This window comes from Gorilla gorilla, chromosome 1, assembly GCF_029281585.2.
Source record: "Gorilla gorilla gorilla isolate KB3781 chromosome 1, NHGRI_mGorGor1-v2.1_pri, whole genome shotgun sequence".
Classification (NCBI taxonomy): domain Eukaryota; kingdom Metazoa; phylum Chordata; class Mammalia; order Primates; family Hominidae; genus Gorilla; species Gorilla gorilla.
In genome coordinates, this window is record NC_073224.2 from 156073273 (window position 1) to 156097690 (window position 24418).

Here is a 24418-nt window from a genome sequence, read left to right on the forward strand (position 1 = left end):
ATTGTCTATGGAGTTGATGTTAACTATTGAGCTACGACAGCTTCTTTTTAAAAAATTGGTTTATCTGATTTTGTTATAGACGAATTTATCCTCCTGAAGATAAAGCATTACTTGAAAAGTATGAAAATTTGTTAGCTGTTGCCTTTCAGACCTTCCTTTCAGGAAGAGCAGCTTCATTCCAGCGAGAGTTGAATAATCCTTTGAAAAGGATGAAGGTAAGAGAATGAATGTTTATATAGAGAAAAAAGAATAAAGCTAAACAATATGTCTTTACAGACAAGCCACCTTGGTCCGACATATAAAAACATTTTACTTTTAAGATATGCTTTCCCCAAGCTTTCTATTTTAACAGTTGGTAACATTTCATGATGAACCAACTTACTTCATAAATAAGATATCTACCAAGACAAATTATGGAGTAGAGAATTGTGATATTATGTTGTAATATCAATATATTACAATAACATATCTTCTTACATGGATGTGTATGTGTAACTGGATAAAGAAACCCATGGAATTAACCTAGTGGTTTGTAGCATTTTTGTTTTTTGGATTATAACAAACATTACATAATACTTTTTCTTGATGCTACGTAGATCTAGCATATGAGGGGAAGTAAATGAAACACACACACACACACACTCTAATCTGTACACCGTAGTAAAAGGTCTAGCACTTTTCTATTACAGCATAACAAACCACTTCATTTATTTGCTCATTACTCTGCAATCGTGGCTGGGTACAGCTGAGTGGTTCTTCTGCTTGTCTTTCCTGGGGTGAATCATATAGTAGCATGTATCTGAATGCCCAACTGGGGCTAGAAATACAGGGTAGCTTCACTCACATGTCTGGTGTGTCAGATAAGATAGCTGAAACATCTGGGAGCTGGCTGGTATCTCTTCCTCCCTACACAGTCTCTCAGCAGGGTAGTCAGACCTCTCAATATAGTAGCTCAGGATTCTAAAAGGGAGCATTTCAAGAAGATTCTTTTTATCCTAGTAGGAGCTCTCTATTTTAGACCTGATCTCTGCCTACATATGTCCAGACATGACAGATGACCCCAAAGAAGAAAATGGCCACTCATCTCTGCTCACCTAGGAAGAACTTGTTCCTCTTTGGAATTTAGTTTCTTTACATTACTTTTTACCTAAAGTAAAGCTTTCTGATGTTTTAGAAAATATGATTGTTTAGTTTATCTGGCCTTTTCTGGCTGTTATGATGAAAGTATTATCCGTTATATTTCTCCTAAACAGAAGCAGAACTCCTTGAGTTTCTTTTTGGCTATATTGTACTGCTATCCATGGAATTCATTGTAAGATTATTATTTAATAAAAAATGTATAAAAAGAGTATTTTGGGATTTCAATAGCTAAATTTCCTTAGATTTGGACAAAGAGTAACTTACTTTACACATTTCTACTGCACAGTGAGATTTCTAGTTTCTTCAAAAACCTTTTCTAGAATCCTTTCTTAAATAACTCAATGATGCAGTTGATTATACCTCTTTCAGTGTAGCTATTATACTCGTATTGTCCTGGCTTGCCTAATATCCACTGGGGTATATGCTTTTACAAAATTTCCTTTTGATTCAGAATATGACTCTAGAAGAACGCAGGAAAGGTGTTAGGGCACTTGTGGCTTTTTGCTACCTTTGATGACTATAGAATGAAAACCTTTATAAAGTTCTAAAAATACTCTGTGCAATCATTAAAATTTTGAAAGAGTTTCATTAAATAGTGCCCAGTCAGCAAATACTCACATTAGAATGTTTGTAAGTGAAACTGTTAGTCCAATTATCAGTTTTCTGTCTGGTGGTTTAATATCATTTTGCACTAATCTGTATAGAAATGATTCATAAACTTGAAATCTGGAAAACAGCATGAACTTTCCAGAAATTTTAGTGTCCAATGGGCTAATTTATTGAAGTATTATACTCTAAGATTTTAATACTATACTGTACTATAAAGATACATTTGTTTAGGATAGTTAATACAGAATAGATTTTGGCTATGTATTAATTATAATGCCAGCTTTTAGTGAAAGTTTCAAGAGAATTTGCCGTGACCCTTTAATATTTCTCCTTTTTTCTGAGCAATCTTCACTAAATAATTTCAGGAATCCTTGCTCTGCATTATTTTGTGGAGATTAATCAACTTGGAAAAATTCTAGAGTCCATTAGTGGTTGTAATTTTAATTAGAATATTTTTTGAAGGAGGAAGATATTTTGGATCTTCTGGAGCAATGTGAAATTGATGATGAAAAGTTGATGGGAAAAACTACCAAGACTCGAGGACCAAAGGTGCAGTATATCTCTACCTTCCTTACTTATCAAAGTAGATGCTACTAGCCCTTGATACTTCTCACTATAAGAAAGACTGGTGCTGCTTTAAAAAAGGAACCACAGGGACTGTGTGCCCAATGCAGGTAGAGTTTGGAAGATGATACCTTACACTCAGGAGTTTGTTTTGTTTTATTAGTTTCATTCGTCATTTTGGTTATTTTCCTGATCACAGGAAAAGGGACAGGCCAAAAGGGACCCAAGAGCTAGTACTCTTATTCTAAACTAAGTATTAAGTTTGCCTCATACCTCTAGACAGATAATTATCAAATAAATGGGTAACATTATAAATAAGGCAAATCATGAAATCCAGAGACCCTAATTAGAAGCCCCGTCTTTTGCTGACCTAACAACATTGATTTTGTTTTAGTTAAAATAGGTGTAATTCCTAGAAATAAGTAGAAAGCTGTCATGTAGATGATATCTACATGTTCTCCTTTTTTTTTTTTTTTTTTTTTTTTTGATAACAGGGTCTCACTCTCATCCAGGTTAAAGTCCAGTGGTATGTTCATACCTCACTGTAGCCTCACACTCCTGGGCTCAAGTGATCCTCCTGCCTCAGCCTCCTGAGTAGCTGGGATTACAGGCACATGCCACCATGCCTGGCTAATTAAAAAAAAATTCTTCTTTTTTTTAAAGAGATGGTGTCTCACTGTGTTGCCAAGGCTGGTCTTGAACCCCTGGTTTCAGGCGATCCTCCTGCCTTGGCCTACCAAAGTGCTAGGATTATAGGCATGAGCCACTGCATCCAGTGCTGTTCTTCTGATATATGTCAAAGTTCTTGCTAGTAGAGTAGGAAAGAGTTGAATTAGAAAAATCCTGGATTTTTTTTTCATTCTATTCCATTTATATTTCAGAATTACTATGCTATCTCTCTTTGTCCTTAGCCACTTTGTCTTCTATCATATTTTCTTTTTTTTAAAATTATACTTTAAGTTTTAGGGTACATGTGCACAACATGCAGGTTTGTTACATATGTATACATGTGCCATGTTGGTGTGCTGCACCCATTAACTCGTCATTTAACATTAGGTATTTCTCCTAATGCTGTCCCTCCCCCCTCCCCCACTCCACAACAGGCACCAGTGTGTGATGTTCCCCTTCCTGTGTCCATGTGTTCTCATTGTTCAATTCCCACCTATGAGTGAGAACATGCGGTGTTTGGTTTTTTGTCCTTGCAATAGTTTGCTGAGGATGATGGTTTCCAGCTTCATCCATGTCCCTACAAAGGACATGAACTCATCCCTTTTTATGGCTGCATAGTATTCCATGGTGTATATGTGCCACATTTTCTTAATCCAGTCTATCTTTGATGGACATTTGGGTTGGTTCCAAGTCTTTGCTATTGTGAATAGTGCTGCAGTAAACATACGTGTGCATGTGTCTTTATAGCAGCATGATTTATAATCCTTTGGGTATATACCCAGTAATGGGATGGCTGGGTCAAATGGTATTTCTAGTTCTAGATCCTTGAGGAATCGCCACACTGACTTCCACAATGGTTGAACTAGTTTACAGTCCCACCAACAGTGTAAAAGTGTTCCTATTTCTCCACATCCTCTCCAGCACCTGTTATTTCCTGACTTTTTAATGATGGCCATTCTAACTGGTGTGAGATGGCATCTCATTGTGGTTTTGATTTGCATTTCTCTGATGGTCAGTGATGATGAGCATTTTTTCATGTGTCTTTTGACTGCATAAATGTCTTCTTTTGAGAAGTGTCTGTTCATATCCTTTGCCCACTTGTTGATGGAGTTGTTTTTTTTTCTTGTAAATTTGTTTGAGTTCATTGTAGATTCTGGATATTAGCCGTTTGTCAGATGAGTAGATTGCAAAAATTTTCTCCCATTCTGTAGGTTGCCTGTTCACTGTGATGGTAGTTTCTTTTGCTGTGCAGAAGCTCTTTAGTTTAATTAGATCCCATTTGTCAATTTTGGCTTTTGTTGCCATTGCTTTTGGTGTTTTAGACATGAAGTCCTTGCCCATGCCTATGTCCTGAATGGTATTGCCTAGGTTTTCTTCTAGGGTTTTTATGGTTTTAGGTCTAACATTTAAATCTTTAATCCATCTTGAATTAATGTTAGTATAAGGTGTAAGGAAGGGGTCCAGTTTCAGCTTTCTACATATGGCTAGCCAGTTTTCCCAGCACCATTTATTAAATAGAGAATCCTTTCCCCATTTCTTGTTTTTGTCAGGTTTGTCAAAGATCAGATAGTTGTAGACATGTGGCATTATTTCTGAGGGCTGTGTTCTGTTCCATTGGTCTATATCTCTGTTTTGGTACCAGTACCATGCTGTTTTGGTTACTGTAGCCTTGTAGTATAGTTTGAAGTCAGGTAGTGTGATGCCTCCAGCTTTGTTCCATCATATTTTCATGCTTTTCCATGCTTCTGAAATGTCTTCCTACTAAAAAAAGAGGTCATTGACTTGTTGTTTGAGGCTCCTTCCTATTTCAGCTGAACCGCTGTTGCTTGTGTGAAACCTTCCCTCATTTCCCCAGTTAGTCTTAGACCTTCCCTTCTTTCTTTCTCCTGCTGTTCCATAAATAACACTTTTATAGAGCAGTTGTGACAAGTAATTATTTGCATGTTTGCCTCAGTATGAGGTTGCAAGTTCCTGAGGGTAGCAAGTAGATTTTCATCTTTGTATCCTTAGAACCTAGCCAGTGTGTGACACACAGTAGGTTCTCAAAATCCATTAGTTCAATTTGTTAAATATATGCATAAGAACCTCATTGGCTAGTAGAAGAGCAGACAGGTAAATAAAAAACCAGGGAGTAATGTGGCAAGTACTATAATAAAGGGAGTGTAAAGTGCTACAGCAGCATAGAGAAGAAAGGGATTGGTAGCATGTGGATGGCTTCAGAAAGGTAGTGCTATTAGAACTGGATCTTGAAAAATGAGTAATGCTCTAAGCATTAAGAGAGGTGGAAGAGGCAGGGCACGGTGGCTCACGCCTCTAATCCCAGCACTTTGGGAGGCCAAGGCAGGCGGATCACGAGGTCAAGAGATTGAGACAATCCTGGCCAATATGGTGAAACCCCGTCTCTACTAAAAATACAAAAATTAGCTGGGCGTGGTGGTGTGCGCCTGTAGTCCCAGCTACTCGGGAGGCTGAAGCAGGAGAATCGCTTGAACCTGGGAGGCAGAGGTTGCAATGAGCCAAGATCGCGCCACTGCACTCTGGCTTGGTGACGGAGCAAGACTCTGTCTCACAAAAAAAAAAAAAAAAAAGGAGAGAGAGGTGGAAGAACATTTAGGGTAGACGGAACATTAAAGGCAAAGATATGGAGTTATGATACTGTATAGGATGTTGTAGAAACATGAAAAGTTTGGTATGACTCAAGTGGAAGGTTCTTGGATAGTGAAATGATACAGGTGAGCCTGGTTAAGAGATAAGATACTTATCTGGTGGAGATCTTGGATGTCAGAGACTGTTCCGAATTATGTGCTCTATATTGAGGCATTGTAGAATATGTCATTGATACTTCCTTTGGAAGAAATATATTTTAGAGTATCTGTAAAAGTGAATACTTGCATGAGTCATGGCATCACTTTGGGAAACACTGGGAAGTTTCTAAGCTTTGTATATTAATTATTGCTATTCAGCAAACCAGACATGAGATATCCTGGAGGCACAATGTTTCTGGCAGAATGGCAAATGTAGAAGCCTTGAGACAGCTTTATATTGTCTTATATTTTCCTGGGTTTCATTTATATAAGGCTTGTCATCCAAACAAAACTATAACCTCTTGGGAGGAAGAAGAATTCACTTTGTCCGATTTGTTCAATCCCTTTCATTCTAGGCAAGTAGTGGAAACTAACAATGTATTTGTTGAAATGAACTAGATATTTCCTGTAGTTGTTAAAGCCAGCTATATTTCAAAGTTGTTGAAGTCTGCATAATCAGTCTGAAGTAGAAGAATCTTTATAACTTTTAATTTTATGTTGTTTACCAAGGGCTCAAAGTGAGCAAAAATTCAAAACAGCCGTTCCTTTTTAGAGGGATGGTATCACACACCAAACATTGATTTCCAGTGTCTTTACTGGTAGAAGAATAATTGGAGATAATCAAAGTTAAATAAAACTGGTACTTGTAGTAGGAGAAATAATAGCTTTTCACCAATTTGAGAATCTAAGAAACATTAGCTACATAAATAATATCACATTAAGTATTAGGTTGGTGCAAAAGTAATTGCAGTAAAATATTAGCAATGTTCTTTTTATTAAGCTGGGTGATAGGCATGTGGGTGTTTATTCTTCATATGTTTATACATTTTTTATATATAGCCTACTTCATAATAAAATTGGACATAAAAAATAAGTAGTATGGTTGTGCCATAACTCAATGCCAGTTTACAAATTCCATTTTGTAGTTAAGACACTATTTAGAGTTTATGTTGCTGTGAATGCTAGTTAATTATTGCTTGAACAGTGTGTTGGTCAAAAAGTCCCAAGTGCATATAAGACACAAAGGCTCAGCTGTACGTTTCCCCTTGTGATTCTTTATAGGGTCGAATAACTCATTATGTAGTCAAGCTCTTTAAGAACACTTAAAGCTGTTTGCTACATGAAGGAAGGCACTACTAGCAAGCCTGATTGTGCCACTCTTTCTTCTGGGTATGCTAAACTTCTGAGGAAACAACCTTCCTCTAGAATTCATATTCCCCAAGATTGTCAAAATGTTTGATGATTGTGTTACTGGTAAATGTTTTTATGCATATCTCTTTGAACATTGTCAATACTTAGTGAATATTAGACCATCAGAAGGAGCACATGCTTTTAAACACAAGTTGGTACCTTAGTGAATTAAACTACTTTCCTGCTTTGGTTATTTTTCATCCTTTGCAAAGACTGTAAATTTAAGAAGATCATGCTTTTTGGCTCACTCTGTATTCCAGGCACTTCATGAAATGCTATTTCTGTCTTTATTTTTATTCTACACTGTTACACTAGAGGGTATACCTTCTTTCAGTGAAATCCCCATGCTATCCAAGGATTTCATTATAGTGTATGCTAACATCAAAACATTTTTGTTTGATTTAACAGAAAACAAGCAACTAGTATACAACTGAAGGAACCTCTCCCATCAGGAATAGGAGGCATATGTTGTGTGTAATAAATAGTCTCTTAGAATGACTGAGTTATAAAACTGTCTTGTTCTTGGTTATGCACATTCTTTCTGACGTGAAGCTGTCCCACGTCCCTTTCCTTCCATTCCTTCAGCTGGCATCATTGGAAACATTGATTGGGAGGACTAGAAACAAGTGATTCTAATAGGGATGGTAACACATAACAGCATGGCATTTTCAGTCTTTACAGATCTTCCATTCTCTATTAGAGAAATTTATCCTTCCTCCATGAAAATTTACCCGTACTGATCTTCATATTATATTATTAATTTTTAAAATGTAGCATGGGCAATGAAAAGTTATGTCACTCTATTATGTCCAGAAGCTATGTGCCAGAGTTAGGAATACTCTGAGAAAAGACATCAGTTGTTCTTGAGCAGTTTGGAAAGTGGACAGTTAACTAAAAATTTTATTTTTTATAAATATCCACAGCCAGTTAGTCATGTAAGGGATACCTAACTTCTTCCTGCACATTGTCTGAATTGATAGGCTCACAGGCAGTGTTTTAGTATTCTTATTCTCTTTATCCTTTTTGTCTCTCTTTCTCCTCCCACCCCCTCACATGCACAAACACAGACACACACACACCACACACATACACACAGATGCACTTGCATGTGCACATGCATACACATTTATTGAGTAACTCTGAATGTTAATGATATGACAAAGGTAGATCTCTGAGTCTTGATGAGTAATCTTTCTTATGGAATGAAAAAAGCTGATTATATTTCTTATTTTTATATTTTTATCTCAAATATTTTCCCTTTATTTTGTTATTCTTTGTTTATGGATACTCTGGCCCTTTATTCCAATCATATAGGAACAACATATTCCTCATCATGACTATATCATTTAAGAAAGAATATTTTGCAGAAACAACAATCAATGCATAGCACTGTAGGCTAAGCAGCATGGCAGCAATAGTATTTGGGGGGATTCTCAATCTTCAGTAAAAAGCAGCAAGCATGGGGGAAATTAAAAATAGTAACTAATCATATCAATAAACCTTTTTTAAGAATTCTAACAAAATAACACATTTCCATCTTTTTTAGCCTCTGTGTTCTATGCCTGAGAGTACTGAGATAATGAAAAGACCGAAGTACTGCAGCAGTGACAGCAGTTATGATAGTAGCAGCAGCTCTTCAGAATCTGATGAAAATGAAAAAGAAGAGTACCAAAATAAGAAAAGAGAAAAGCAAGTTACATATAATCTTAAACCCTCCAACCACTACAAATTAATTCAACAACCCAGTAAGTCAATTTCTTCTAATTTAGATGTTATATAAAGAATTATGGAACTGAAATTATTAAACTCAGTAAAAGGTCCTTGGGCCAAATGAACCCTGTTGTGTGTGAGGAGACCTGGATTCCATCCCACTTCCTTCCCTAACCAGACTTGGGCACATCCGTTAATTAAGCCCTTTCAAGATCTGCAAATAGAAAACGAAAGGGCTGGATTAAGGATCTATTCTTCTATATTTCATTGTTTTTGTTAGGTGCCAGATTTTTGCCTGGGTTTTGTAAAATGTGCCTCATGGCTGATCTGATGATTATGTGTCTCTTAAGCCAATATATTCTCTCTCATTTAATTTCTGCCTCTCTACTTCTTTCACCCACTTTGTTTTATACTATCACTTATTATATATTTTCCAAAAAGTATGTATATCCCTAGGCATTTGACTTGAATGTATCTGTAAGTTACATAATTGTGAAATAGTTGGAGTTTTGTTCCCTCCCATTTTCATCACGGGTGAGTACTTAAGTCAGGGCTTATGATGCATAGGAACTACTTAGGAGAGCAGCCAACCAGCTGTTCCATCTCCTTCCGTTTCTGCTTCCTTTTCTCTCCTTCTGTCTGTATTTCTTTTTACATTCTCTCTCTCTTCCTTTGGCTCTTCTTTCATTTGTTCTTCAATTCCAAATGTGCAATATTGTGTCTGTGATTTTTCTTTCATCCCCAAATGTCCAGTGTGGGATTGCTGTTTGCCTAGATTCAGTTGGAAAACCCCTTCCTGATGCTGCCTCCAGTCCAGGACTTTTCTGAACACTTGTCTCTCATATCTCTATTTGCCTCGTGCTCCACTGTCCTAGGGTTCCACTAAAGGAACCAGCTCAATAATGCAGTGAACACAATTGTGAGCCCTTTTTACCGTCAGCAATGTATTTAATATGTTAACTTCCCTGATAATGTGGATATTTTAAAACTGGCCTTAAACACTTATGGCAAAATGCATGAGGAATAAAGAAGCAATAGATAAAGCTTTTAGAGGAATGGTCTTTGTTTATACGTTATTCTCTAAAGAAATGTGCTACTACTTCATATCTTTCAGGGTTTATGTCTTTGGAGGGGAATTAATGTATTGTGTTCCATTTCATTTATTTATTTACTCATTCATTTAAGAAATGTTTATTGAGCACCTGTTACACAGTTTGTAAGCTATTTCATCATTTGCTTCCTTTTTTCTGAAGGATTCCTTAAATACTTTCAGTGTGTCTTTGTGTAAGTATGGCTCTGTGTTGGTTTTAGAAGCTGATGTTTTTATGCCCAAATTTGGTCAGTTTTTGATTCCCTTTCCTATTAGCTGATGTGTACCTCCCTAATGGCATGAACTGATGGGGGATGAGGACAGGTTAGAGTAAAATTTGCTAACATTGTTATAGCTCTGAGATTGTTCTTTGTTCTTAGACCAATAGGTTAACAAATTGATATCAGACAATAGTGCACTAAAATATACAGATTTTTAAAATGTTTTTAAGTATGAATTTTCATTTGAAATCTAGCCTAATTTAATTACATGTCTTTTTTATTAGTTATATTTTATTTTTATATTCACGAGGAATTGTAACAAGTCTTTCACTTTGTGTTTATTCTTTCTTTAATCTTACATTAAGGAACATTTCAGCCAGAAATCCTACTTGAGTTTTGTCTTCAGAGTAATGCTGATGATCAAGGACAAAATCCAGATTATGTGTAACTTTCTCTTGTATATAGTTTGAAAAATTCAAACTTATTTCAGCTTCAAAGGGATATGCAAGTTACAAAGATTTTTTTGTGAACCTACCCAAACATCATTGGCATGTCTAGCTACTTAGTTATTCTATCGAATTTCTAGCATGTGTAGGAAAAAAAAAAAAAAAGGAAAAAAAAGTACTCTGTGATGATTCAAGACAAAGGATATTTTCCTTCTGCCCAGTGATCAGGTTATATACAACCGAACCATTACCATAACCCCTCAAAGAGAGTAGGACTACAGTGCAGTTACTAGCACGTGCCTTGGGTATTTTCTTAGTATAAGTTTGCTCTCGGCGCACATTAAATATGTGCCGTTCTTTGTTAAAAAAAAAAAAAAAAGATTGACCGTGGTATGTTCCTCATATAGCCCTTCTCTAGAAATATAGAAGCATTGTCATTTTGAAAAGTGGTGACAGTTTCAGGTTCAGAAGGAAGTTAATCATTGGAACAAAGAGAAGTTTTTAAAAATCTTTTATAGCTTAAATAAGTATACCTTTTTTGTACTCTCCAAAATTTAATTTAGAAGTACATCCCTAAATATAAGGCTTATGTCTATTCCCTTTATAAAGGTTTAAATTTTTTTTCAACAGCTAATGAAGAGAAATATTTGGGTATTCAACCTGGCTTCCTGTGAATTTTACCAAATTATTTAATTAATGAAGATATATTCTTCAAGCAGAGAAAGAATACAGAACAGAGGATATATAGACCATAGGAACTGAAAAACAATAAAAATATTGATAGTATTGAGTGATGATCTATTTCCCTGTGTCAGGAGTCAAAATTTATCTGGAACAGTTGGTTTTCTTTATTAGTTGTTCTTAATATGCATTGGGGAAGATATTTTATAGTTTCTCTTAGATATTTGTTCTGATAACAACCCTATAGATCCATACATTTTTTCTTCACTTGTCTTTTTCTATAGGAATTTAACCTACTTAAAAAATTATTTACTCTTGTGACTTAGAATACTCTCTGTTCAGTACTACTGTTTATAATAACCAATTCTATATTTAAACTCCGTTAGGATAATCTGCACATTTTTCTTTTGTTTTATTACTGTTTTTTTTCTCATGGCTTCTAAATTCTATAACTTAACCTATTTAGCCTGTACACTCTCTATACTCCTTTCCAGCCCTCCCTATGAATCTTGCTGTAAAATGTTCAATCTCTAACCTATACACAGATTCTTGTGAGTGACCAGTCAAATCTCAAGGGATAGTGGATAGCATCATGGTATTATAGAAAAAGGGAAGACACTGGAATTAGATAGGGTCAGGATTGAAACCTGATCTTGACCACTTTCTTGCTGTATGACCTTGAAAAAGTTCTTTCTCTAAGCCTCTGGGCAATGGAGATCCCTACTTCAGAGGGTTTCCATGAGGACTAAGATATAAGTGTAGCACTTAGCACAATGCCTGGCTTATAGAATGTGCTCCATAAATGTTAATTTTCCTTTCTGCGGGTTCTCTTATCTCATGTTTTGAGGATATAACATTGAAGGATTGTTGATAGTATTATTCCCACAAGGGCCATTTTTTATACATTACAGGGGTTCTTCTGCAACAAGTTCACTGTTGTTGAAAAATGTATTCCAAACTCATATTCTCATGATGATGCCTATGCTTTGACATTTATTGCTACTTTACTACTAGCTGCTATAATCTTTAGTTTATATAGACTTCATACAGTGAAAAACTTGTATTAATACTGCTACTATAGTATCCCTCTTCTCCATCACTGATAGGCTCCATAAGACGTTCAGTCAGCTGCCCTCGGTCCATCTCTGCTCAATCACCTTCCAGTGGGGACAACCGCCCATTTTCTGCTCAACAAATGATATCTGTGTCACGGCCAACTTCTGCGTCTCGGTCACATTCCTTAAACCGTGCTTCCTCCTACATGAGGAATCTGCCTCACAGTAATGATGCCTGCTCTAGCAACTCTCAAGTGGTAGGTCGTCTGTTTTGCTCTTTCAAGATTACAGGGAGCTCTGTACTCAGGCAAAGGGGATCAGATGAGAGGAGGACAGACTGAACCTCAGATCCTTTCCATATTTCAACTCATGACCTCTTGAAATTTGGATTATTCACCTACCTTAGCCTACAATTTAGTATGACTCTTAAAAAGTGCAGACTTCACTCTATCACAGAACTCAAAGATGAGCACTGAGAATAGCATTATTTTATTTTCTATTTTCTATTTGCTGATATAGTAGGATAATATTACTGAAAATTACCTGAGGAAATGTATGGTTTTGCAGTGTATTATGCAGTCTATCTTTAAATTTGAGGAAATTTGGAAAATTTTACTTAATGGGACAGTTGATTAATAGGTTAAAAAATGATAAATTCTCCTTAGAGCACTTAAGTACAATGTTATTTATAATGTGTTCTGTATGTTAAATTAACATATAGTATTCCCTTGTTAGCATGAATCCCAGAGATTTGGTATTTAGAAAGTAGTGAATTTAGTTTGTAAGAAGGCTTACTTTTAGATGCTCAAATAGATAGCTCCAGCTACCTTCACATAGACTAGGGATTTATTTAATTTGTTTATTTAATATGGATCATGTTACCAAAGGGAAGTCAGGAAATATAAGTGAGTGAATTTCACTTGGTAACAATGAATTTTTTTTTCTAATCAAGAAAAATTGCCTAAGGTATATATAGCAAATGAAACTGACCAGGAAGTCCTTTTTAAGTATTTATATTTTTATTTTAGTACTTTGAGCTAAATAAGTATAACCTTGTGGAAGTGTGAAAGACACTCTTGGGATTCATATCCATTTAATCCAAAGAATTCACAAGTGTAAAAGAAAATTTTCTTCCTTTTTCATTGTTATTGTTTTCAGTTAAAAGTGCATCATTTTTACCTAGAAATATCTTTCAGATTATACTGGCACAATGAAATAAGACCCCCTCCAAATATCTGTATTCTTTCAAATTTAAGAGTGAGTCTTTGCGGCAACTGAAAACAAAAGAACAAGAAGATGATCTAACAAGTCAGACCTTATTTGTTCTCAAAGACATGAAGATCCGGTTTCCAGGAAAGTCAGATGCAGAATCAGAACTTCTGATAGAAGATGTGAGTATGTGATGTATCTAAAATGCCAAGGAGCTGGTACCTTTTTATTCTTCTTAAAATATTAAAATTTATTTCCTGAAGGCATTATGCTCAATGACATAGTAAATTTAATTGATGTTCTTTTCAACCTCTACTAGCTTTAGAAAATACAGGGGTTTATTTTAATTGTTACAATTCATGGACAGTGAGATCAGATTATAATCAGCAGTACAAAATATCTTTTAGTATATAGTGCTATTTTAATGATAAGTCTGCTTCATCAAGTGAGAATAATTAGTGTTAAATAATTATTGTTCTTAATGATTAATCAAATATCATGTTAAACCTGCTTCTATAAAGATTTAGAAAGAACTAATATGGAATGGGGTATGATGAAAAATGTGGGGCTGTGGCATAAAATGTCAAGAATATTTGAATGTGACACCTTGAATGTCACATTTTTGGGGTCAGATTTTTGAAATGACTTATGCTGAGCTGTGTGTTTTTCTTGTTACACACACATGTGCACCACCCAGTGGAACATTCTAAAATGTCAGAGGGTCCTAAAATTCACATTAAAACCAGTGACTTACTCCTAATTTAGAAAGAGGATCCAAGTTATTTCAGATAATTTTTGTGAAAGAGCATTTCTTCACGCAAGGTTACATTTCTTCATTCAAACATCCTTTTCGTTCCTTCAGTAATAGAACCTTGTTTTTTGGGGGCCATATGTGTATTTATAAATATATAAAAATATATTTTGGGCCATATTTTTTTTTACAGATACAATTTTATAAATTATATATATAAAATATGTTTTTTTTTTCCAGAGGAGAGGGCACCATCTAGTGGCCAGTTATAGGATTAAAAACTACAGCCATGCACTTGGCATTTTCGTTTTTTAGCATATATTTTAGACCTGTCTGAAGTAAGTGTGTAGAAACAAAAAGCAAACAAACAACAATAAAAGAGACTTTCTTGCTAAAAAATACCCATAATTAGAATTTATATTATGTACTGATGACACAGTCATAAGCAAAGCCCCAATTATTATATATTTTGTTGTTATATATATTTTTAAAAAGTGAAAATGGTAACTTGTTTGCAAGCTAGGTGCTACTTAGTTACATCAAAGGAAATGAAAGAAAGCATTGGATGTTAAGTATTATACTAGATGTGCTTTTATTTACCTATGTCATCTTATTTGATAAAATTTTCTATATATAGCCAATGACTTTGTAGCACTTTATTTTATATATTTCTTAGAGATATTAGTTATATCCCATCTTTTTGAATCAGGTAGAAGAAAATTAAAGAATCGAAGAGTAAAACTAATATTTCTGACTATCATGATTGTTCTATAAAGAATGTATATAGGCTTATATAATTAATAAAATATAATGAATATTTATAGCAGACATCAAATTGTTTACTGTGTGTTCACTACATGTGGTAAATATTTTAATCTGTTTACTACAGTATATATTACAATACTATATATTCAGAAGTTTTGCAGACTTGCACAAAAATAAAACAAAGTAGTAGAATTCTCATATAGGCTGCCTTCTAATGCATTATTCAATATTTTATTACTATGAATGATAAATCAGCCTCTAAAATACAAATGAAAAATCTATGTCTTGGATTTCTTGCCAAATCTTATGTGCCTGAAGACATTTGACTTTCATTCATTGGAGATTGTTTTTTGTTTTTGAGACAGAGTCTCACTCTGTTGCCCAGGCTGGAGTGCAGTGGTATAATCTCAGCTCACTGCAACCTCCATCTCCTGGATTCAAATGATTCTTGTGCCTCAGCCACCCAAATAGCTGGGATTACAGGCATGCACTACCACACCCAGCTAATTTTTACATTTTTCTTAGAGACAGGGTTTTGCCATATTGGCCAGGCTGGTCTTGAACTCCTGGCCTCAAGTGATCTGCCTGCCTCAGCCTCCCAAAGTGCTGGAATTACAGGTGTGGGCCACAGAGATTGTATTCTTAATACAACTAGAATAGAAAGCTTTGGATGTAGATGGTTTCTTTAATTTGTATTAGAAATCTTTGCACATGTGTTTTTATGAAAGTTGGCATTATTTGTTGCATGTATATTATAGTGCTTTCATTACAGAAATTAATTTAAAAAATGGGTTTCAACCTGTAAATTCCTTAATGTTCTTCCTTCCAAGCAGATCGTCGATAACTGGAAGTATCATAAAACCAAAGTGGCTTCATATTGGCTTATAAAATTGGACTCTGTAAAACAACGAAAAGTGAGTAATGCTCAAAAACAAGTTTTTTCCCTCTTGGATTATGTATTAAGCTAGGATCATTAAGCCAAATTCATAGACAGACTGTATATTTGCTCATTTGTTTACTCATTTCTTCAACAAACACTTATTAAGTATCTATTATGTGTCAGGCACTCTTCTAGGTTCTGAGGATACAAAAGTGAATTTTTAAAAATCCATGCTTTCATAGAACTTACATTCTAGTTAAGATGTCTGATAATAAATAAATGCATAATAGAATGTAAGGTAGTACAGTCAGCCTTCTATGTCTGTGGGTTTTGCATCCATGGATGCAACCAACCAGGGATTGAACGTGTTTGGAAAAAAAAAGATGGCTGTGTCTGTACTGAACATATACAGACTTTTTTCCCCTTGTCATTATTCCTAAACAATACAACAGTGTAACAACTACTTACATAAAATTTACATTGTATTAGATATTATAAGTAATTATAAGTAATCTAGAGATGATTTAAAATATACAGGTGGATGTGCATAGGTTATATGCAAATATTCCACCATTTTATATAATGGACTTGAGCATCCATGGATTTTGCTATCTGGGAGTGGGGGTCCTGATGCCAGTCCTCACAGGTGGAGAGGGATGACTGTACTGAGTACTATGAAGAAAAATAAATTGAGATAAAAAAATAGAGGGAAGGTAGTATTTGAGCAGAGACTTAAATGAAATGAGAATCATGCTATACAGATATCTTCAGAGACAATGTTTCAGGCAGAGGGAAGAACAAATACAGAGATGCTGAGGTAGAAATTAGTTTGATGGGTATATGAAGCAGAGCAAGGCACCATTTTATTTATGTATTTATAGGATAGTCTGTTTTAGCTGGAAAATGGTGAGTGATGGGGTCTTGGTAAGAGATAAGGTTGGACAGATAGGGAGGACCTAGGTCACAACTTTGTAGGCTATGGAAAGATACTGGGTTTTATTCCAGTTGATGAGGAACCACGGGAAATTTTGAGTAAAGAAGTTACATAGCCTGTTAGAATTTAAGAGAATCATGAGAACTACTTGTGGAGAATAGAACCGGGGGAGTGGGAATTTGGCAGAATAGAAATAGGGACCAGCTAGAAGGTTTTTAGGGTAACTGAGGCAAGAGCTAATGGGTGCTTAGCTAGGGTGGTAACTGAATGGATGGATGCTGGAGAAAGAGGGGGAGGGTTTTGCTGTTTCTGTTGTTTCATTTTATTTTTATTTTGACCATGTTGATGTTGATATATTGATTGGACATCCAAGTGAAAATGTTGAGTTGTGTAGCTGTATAAGAGTTTTGAGTTTAGGGCTAAGATTGTGTATGGTGAACAAAAATTTAGGAGTCTCTAAGATATTTAAGGTGTCAACTAGATGAAACTACCTCGAGTTTCAAGGACTGAGGCCTGAGCCACTCCTACATGTAGAAATCAGAGAGATGGGGAGAATCTATCAAAGGGGACTGAGAAGGAGCAGCCAGTAAAATGTGAAAAAACCATGAGTACTGGGTGTCCTTGAAGCCAAGAAAAGAAATTATTTTAAGGACAGAGTAATCAATTGTGTCACGTGTTGCTGACAGAGGTTGTAAGTTGAGCACTAAGAACTGGCTGTAATTTTTGGCAATGTGGATGTTAGTGATGACCCCAATCATAAATTTAGAGGGGTGGTGGGGAGTAAAACTTGAAATATGTACAAGAAGAAGAAAAGTGGAGAGCAAAACACCACAGTTACTACAGGCACTTTTTCAAGGAATTTTGCTATAGAGGGGAAAGGGAAATGTGGTGGTGGTAGATGGAGAGGAATGTGGGCCAACAAGAAGGTTTTTTTTTTTTTTTAAGATGAAGATGTTTTCAGTTTGTATGATGATGAGAATGATTTAGAAGAGAGGAATGGCCCAGGAAAGAGAGGTGTTAAAAAGTTCTTGAGTAAGTAAGCTGTGAGAGGGGGAGGGTTTTCCTAATCAAGAGCATTTATTCTAACAGGGGGGAAGGCAGGTGCATGGGAATGTGGTGGGAAGATGGGAAAGTTTTCTTCTGGTGGGGAGGGCTTCTGGAGATTTGGGGAGAGAGTATAAGGTACATAATGGTTGTCTTGGAGAGTGGAAGAGTGGAGTGGCCAGCACCATGAAGGGCCCATCAACTGCACTGTAACATTGTTTTCTGGGAGATAGGCTATTTTAGTAGTGGAGTGAAGTTGTCGAATTCCTTCAGTAATACAAACTATCACTTGCCCTTTCTAGGAATTGTCATGAATAAGCTGAAACTTGATGCTGATTACATGATGACTCTTAAATTATATACTTTTATCTGAGTAAGATGAACTCACTGTTGCACATTAACTCATTCAGCAAATATTTGCTTAGTGTCCTGCCATGTGCCACGTAGAGTACACTGTTGAGGAGGGTATAGTAAAGCTGGTGACAGAGGCAGATTGCAAAACACATGAGAAGCCCTGAATATGTTTTCAAGTCGCTGACTTTGGCTTCGATTAATGGAAATATGGAATTTTTATTAGAATTGGAACCCTGAATTTCCTGAAGTCCATATAATTTTTGTAATCTAGAAGAGAGAGAAGTGTAGGTAAGTTGCTAATTTAAAAAAGTAGAGAGTACGATATTAATAATACAGGATAAATGTGGCATTTCAAACCAATAGAGAAAAGATGATTTTTCCACTAAGTGGTACTGAAGCAATTATCTATTTTTAAGAAAATTAAGTTGGAGCCTTAATTCTCACCATATAAAAACAAACTTCATATAATTGCAGCTTTCTATGTAAAAAAGAAAATATTAAAGATTTAAAAGAAAATACAGAAGGATAAGTTTATAATCTTAGGAAAAGATCAACAGATTTGATTACATAAAATCTTATGAAAGGTAAAAGATATCTTAAAAGGCAGAAGTTGAGAGGGCAGTTGGGTGGGGGATAGAGGAGGAGTTTGAGGAAGACAGATAAGTGTAGCATATAAAATGAAAAGTAACACTAGTGAACCAATACCTTCTGCAAATCAATCAACAAAAGAAACTTGCCTATAAATGTTGACAAATAAAATGGCAAAGCATATAGAAAGACCATGAAAAGACAACTTATGGATTTCAGATAGCCATTTAACATGTAAATAGATCCTTGACCTTACTAATGAAGAGGAAAAAACAAGTAAAAAACATCATATGAGCAAAAATTAGTAAGACACATAATATCCAGTGATGGAAATAGTATGGGTAAAAGGGCCTTTGCTATGCTATTAGAGAGAAAGATAGTACATTGGTACAAGTCTTTAGAAAAGTAATTTGTAGTATCTATTAAAATGACATGTTCATAATCTTATGAGTCAGCAAAACCACTTCCAGCATTCCATCCTACAGAATAATTGCCTGAATGTGTAAAAGATTTTTGTACATAAGCATTCATCACAGTGATAAGGCATCTCCATGGAAAGGGCTTGTGAAGTAATGGTGCTGTGCGTTTGTTTTGTGTTGAGGTAGGAATAAGGGAAAGAGGCAGAGAGTGTCTCTCCCTGACCCCAGGACCTTGCTTCGGCTGTCCTTGCTCACTAGAATCCCTTCTTTACAATCTCACACACCACATATTTTGAAGGTCCAGCTCCATCTCCTTCACAAAGCATCTGGAGTCCCCTACAACCAGATATCTTTCTCTACTTGAATCTTCATGGCACTTTGTATTCAGCTATCTTATGATCTCCCTTGAGAAATTTATGGATAATTTTTTCCATCCCTCTAAAAAGCCAAGAGGACGGGTCGCATTTTGAAGTTAACTGCAGGAGGCTTTCTATCAATTTTTGTTAAGTTGATTCCATTCTAGACTCTTTTAATTCTAGACTCAATAGCAAGCTAGCTGCTTCTTTCTGTAGTCTTCTTTCCTTACTAGTTAGTGATGTTTATTTGAACAGCAATAATAAGACAGTGCTATTCTGTTTTTTACATGTGATGTGAGAAGGCATGATAAACATTGATGGGATGATTAAATGACATGTGTGACTAATAGTATTTGTGAATTGGAAGAAACAGTTTCATATGTTTTAGGGTTATTATGCTCAGTTGACTTTCTACATTTAGAGGAAAAATAAATTCTTGTTTATAAATTTACTACTGAGTACATATACCAGTATATCTACTTCTTTGATACTGATTTACTCTAAGAATATTTGGAGTGAACTATTTTTACGTAATCTCTTCTTCCAGTTCTCAGATGTACAACCACCTTTAAGTATTAATCATACACCGTTATGTGGAGGGAGTGGAAGCACTAATGTGAGGGGAGGAGCTTTATTACAATTTTTATACCCTGCTACTCTCTTTTTTTGAGCTCCTTTGCTGCTTCTTCGCTGCTTCTTCCTTTGGTATAAATCAAAGGTGTTGTGTTTCCTTTGTGCTTGCAGAAAGTAACGATGTATTCAGTCTTCAGTAAAAGCTTGTTAAAGTCCCACAGTTTGCACTACCCAAACGTTTACTGTCATTCTTCTACATAGACAATTTAATAGACAATTCTATAGACAATTCTATTTTTTTCACAGAAAAATTCATATATTGAATTTTGGCTCTTAAAAGAACAGAAAGGGCTGGTCTTAACTACAGCAAGTTTATCTTGCAAAGATGCCCAATTTTATGGAGCCCTGAAAGTCGCTGAGGAATGCTACTCCTAGGCTGTGAAAGAAGTGGAAGCCCAGGATTTAAACAGGTGCAACTTGTTTGTAGCAATTTTTCTTGCTAGTCTCATGATTACTGGGGCTCCTTTTCTTCCTTCAACAGTTTTGTTCTTTAAGAGGCCTTCCCAAAACAGTCTCAAATTTCTCAGATATATAGTGAAAGGTGAGGCACGTCTGGGAAAATAAGCAGAGGACAGCTTTCAGCAGCATTCATTCTGTGATGACATTCTTCCCCTTATTCAGGTAATTTAAGACCCCTTACCCATGAGTAACTACTTTAATATAAGGAGCTTTATGTTAAAACTTTACTATAAAGTTTTATAAAACTTTCCATTTTTATAAAGTTAACCCTGCCAAAATTTATAGGTTCTTTTATCTATATTCACAAAAAGAAGCCTAACAAATATACACATCATGAATACAAATCATCAAGCCAGCCAGCAATGCAAACCAGCCAGCAACAGAGGTATTGAACTCTAATGTAAACATATTCTCATTGGGTTATTTAAAAAAATTTTTGTCTACTTAGTAAGTAGCATTAGAATTAATTATGTGAAATACTTAAAATTTACCCCAGACAGGAATAAGAGAAAAATATAGAGGTAATTTTGGAAGTAATCATTGGAACAAATTTAAATGTGTTTAGCTGATTTATTTATATACATATATTTAATATATAATTTTTTTTCTCCACCTCTTCCTTACCTGAAGTTTATCTGATAAAATCAGAGGTAAAGTGATCAGACAGTGACTGACTGAATTATTTTTTTTGCCTGACAATATAAGAGCTAATATAATAATGAGTCAAAGTGCATTGAAAAAATGCTTTATTTGGTGAAATTAGAGAGGCAAAAGCATGTAATAGAAAGAGTTACTAGACCTCTTTTCATTACATGACATTGTAGTAGACATCTCATGAAGCAGTATGGACTTGAGTTCAGTATTGCCTATGGCCTTTACCTTGGACAGGTGACTTCTCAGAACTTCTTTGAGGTTTACAACATTAAGTATTGAATGGTCCTTGTGCTTAAGTGAGACATCATAAGGGAATGTACCCTAGTCTTAGAAGGGTTGCAGGCTGAAATTTTTTCTTTTCTACTAAAGTTCCCCATGTCAGACTGTTTCTCTGATGTATTTTATTTTACTAAGAATTCTTCATATGGGGTATTCTTTTGTATAGAATATATAACAATGATGTATAAAAATTGTCTGTTGGCCTATAACATATTGATCATTTATTTGGCTATCAGTTAGAAACTTGTGCTATTGTCTTATAAAGCTAGAAACTGCATCCAAGAAACTAAAAGAAACCTGGAAATGTAGGTCAGCTGTGGAATGCAGAATTAGATATTATAAAAATGTATCTGTTTAGAAAGCTAAGGACTTAACTAATTTACATTAGATGCATGTTAATAAGATCCATCCTTCTTTTGGCTGTGATGTCAGTCAATAATCATTGAAAGCTTTACCAGCTTAATCTTCTGGGAGGCAGACACTAAGGTGGAATTAACAGTGAAAGTTTTTTTTTTTTTTTTAATGGAAAACACCCAGGGAAGATAATGGGGAGAGAGAGCACAAGTAGGCAGGAAGAGCCTAAGGGCTACAATGCAGGTCTGACTCCAGTGAATGCAAGGGAGGAGGACTGGGTAGGAAGAACCTCAGACTTTAGTGGATCTCTGAGAAAGTCGTGGTCAGGCTGATGGGGAGCCCAGAACAAAGACTGGCTGTTGAAGGGATCACAGTGAGCAGAAATAGCTCTTCACTCGTATCCCAGCCATGCTTCATCCTTGGCTGGGAACTATCTTGGGAGAGTGTAAGCATGGTTTGAATATTGCAGTGGATCCCCAGTGGGGAAGCCATCAGCTAACTGCATTCTTTGAAACATGTTAATTTAAGTGGCACATTTCCATGGCTGCCACGAAGGCTGTGCGTGATACATTTTAATTTAACAAACATTTATTGGTTGCCAATTTTATACAAATAATATGCTAGACACTGTTAGGGATTTTGAGAGTTGTTTACTCATTCATTTATTTGCTCACTTAATCATGCATTCAACAGGTATTTACTGAGGGACTACCATGCCCCAGGCACTATTCAAGGTATGGAAGCACAAGACTCTTATTTAAGTATCTTAATTCCATTTAGAGACCATTATGGAAATATATATCCCACTTTTCCTGTTCCAGGATTGAGGCATTTGTGGTTATTAGCCTGTTGTAAAGCTCCAAGATTAGAATGACATACACACAGAGTCTTTCACATGCTTTCCTTTTTTCTGTTCTTGGAAATTAAAAAAAATTATTTGCCTTCAAATTTTCCTTAATGGATATAAAATGTAAAGATCAAGGGTATGGGAATTAAATCCTGAAAAGAACCCTCACCAGGTGAAAATGGAAATAGTTAATCTTATTTAATGTCATGTTGTGGTAACTCCATACTTGCATAATTTAGCTTTCTGCCAAGAATGCAGTTGCTTTATATAGTTTGTGAGGAATATATATGAAGTATGAAAATATAGTCATGTTGGTGGGCTGCAAAGAATGCCAGATTTGCTGAAAAGCTTATTATCTGATGTGATACCTAAACATAAACTAAGAGTGGAGGATGAAGAGAAATAACTAATGACATTAAGGTTGTACTGTATTTGCATTTATTTTAGGGTGCTAAGAGGTCCTTGTTTGTCAAGTATTACTTCTCTAAATAGCAATTTATTTTTAATACCTACTGTGGCTGCTTCTGCATGCATTTTGATGATACTATTTTCCGTCTCTGTTTTACTCAGGCTGACATAGATGCTGTTCAGAGCTGTTCGTTTTGCATCAGCAAAGATGCCTTTACCCTATAGCCATCGCTGCTGCATGCATCATTAGTACAGCATGTAGTGATTTTAATGTTATTTCTAAACCGCCTTCACCTCGTGCCATTATTTTAATTTAGGACCAACTGTTCAGCCATATGGAGCAGTTTGTCATTCAACATCTGTATGCTCTTGCAAAATATGAATTTGTCTGTGTGCTTTATGCCTTCAAATGTGCTATATTTCATATGGAAAAGACAAATCTTTTCATTTTATTAATGTTGTCATTGACTGAATCTCCCATTTGTTTTTTCCCTTGGAGAGCTTAATATTGGATTGGGATGCTTTTAAAAGTCATAATGTAAGGAAATGGATACCTATATTCTATAAGTTAGCCTCACTTAAGCCCACAGATAACACAAGGGCACCTTGCTGATCATTTATTTTTGTGTTTCACAAATTATTCATCTTCCATCCAATTTCTTTAATCCCCAAAGGACCAGAAATCCAAAAAAGCATCACAAGTAGAACTGGCACTAATTTATCTCATTCCAGTCTGATTTCTTGCCTGCCTGGTCTGTGCTTTCTTAAAATTATTAAGTGAGTATTTGGCTAAAAGTACAGTCATTGTCTCCCCATCTGTATAGCCTTCTAAACAAACTATTCCATACTCCATGGCCATAAAGGAGGGGGTGCCTAGGCAACCTTGTTTTTACACAGTGATCCCACTCTCCTCCCAAATACCATTTGACTAGAAATGAATCTGAATCTAAGAAGAGATTATGGGGTTCTCTCTAGGCTTTTGCTGCTGGCATCTGGAAAATCTAAATTGTGAGGCAGTGCTGGATGTAGTTAAGAGCGTAGGTCTGGATACAATGAGCTGGGTAATCTTGGACAAGTTACTTATCTGCTTTGTGCCTGAGTTTTCTCATCCATAAAATGGGGATCCAAAATGTTTTCACGACCAAAAAAATTTTCATAACCCCTAGGCAGCAAAACCTAACCTACCTGAATTCATTTGGTGACAATGACCTGACAAGAAGTTATGTATTGATTTTGCCTATCTCTTGGTTTGAATATTTACATTTTTTTCCTGCAGAAATAATAATATGTATGATTATGGAATC

The 24418-nt window shown here is 35.5% G+C and overlaps 1 protein-coding gene across 7 annotated transcripts in view; it reads left to right on the forward strand.

Annotated features, from left to right (window-relative positions):
- TTLL7 (tubulin tyrosine ligase like 7) overlaps positions 1-24418 on the forward strand; it is a 134152-nt gene that overhangs the window by 79255 nt on the left and 30479 nt on the right. For 4 of the 7 annotated variants that reach the window (XR_010130611.1, XM_019021637.4, XM_019021691.4 and 1 more), the window contains 6 exons: positions 80-215; positions 2212-2298; positions 8524-8722; positions 12232-12437; positions 13437-13571; positions 15736-15819. Coding sequence is in view for 6 of the 7 variants with exons in the window: in XM_019021637.4 (XP_018877182.2) it covers positions 80-215; positions 2212-2298; positions 8524-8722; positions 12232-12437; positions 13437-13571; positions 15736-15819 (847 nt within the window). In the remaining variant the exon portion in view is untranslated. The remainder of the gene's footprint in view (positions 1-79; positions 216-2211; positions 2299-8523; positions 8723-12231; positions 12438-13436; positions 13572-15735; positions 15820-24418) is intronic. The other 3 variants (XM_055351257.2, XM_019021666.4, XM_031002407.3) reach the window with 1 other exon arrangement.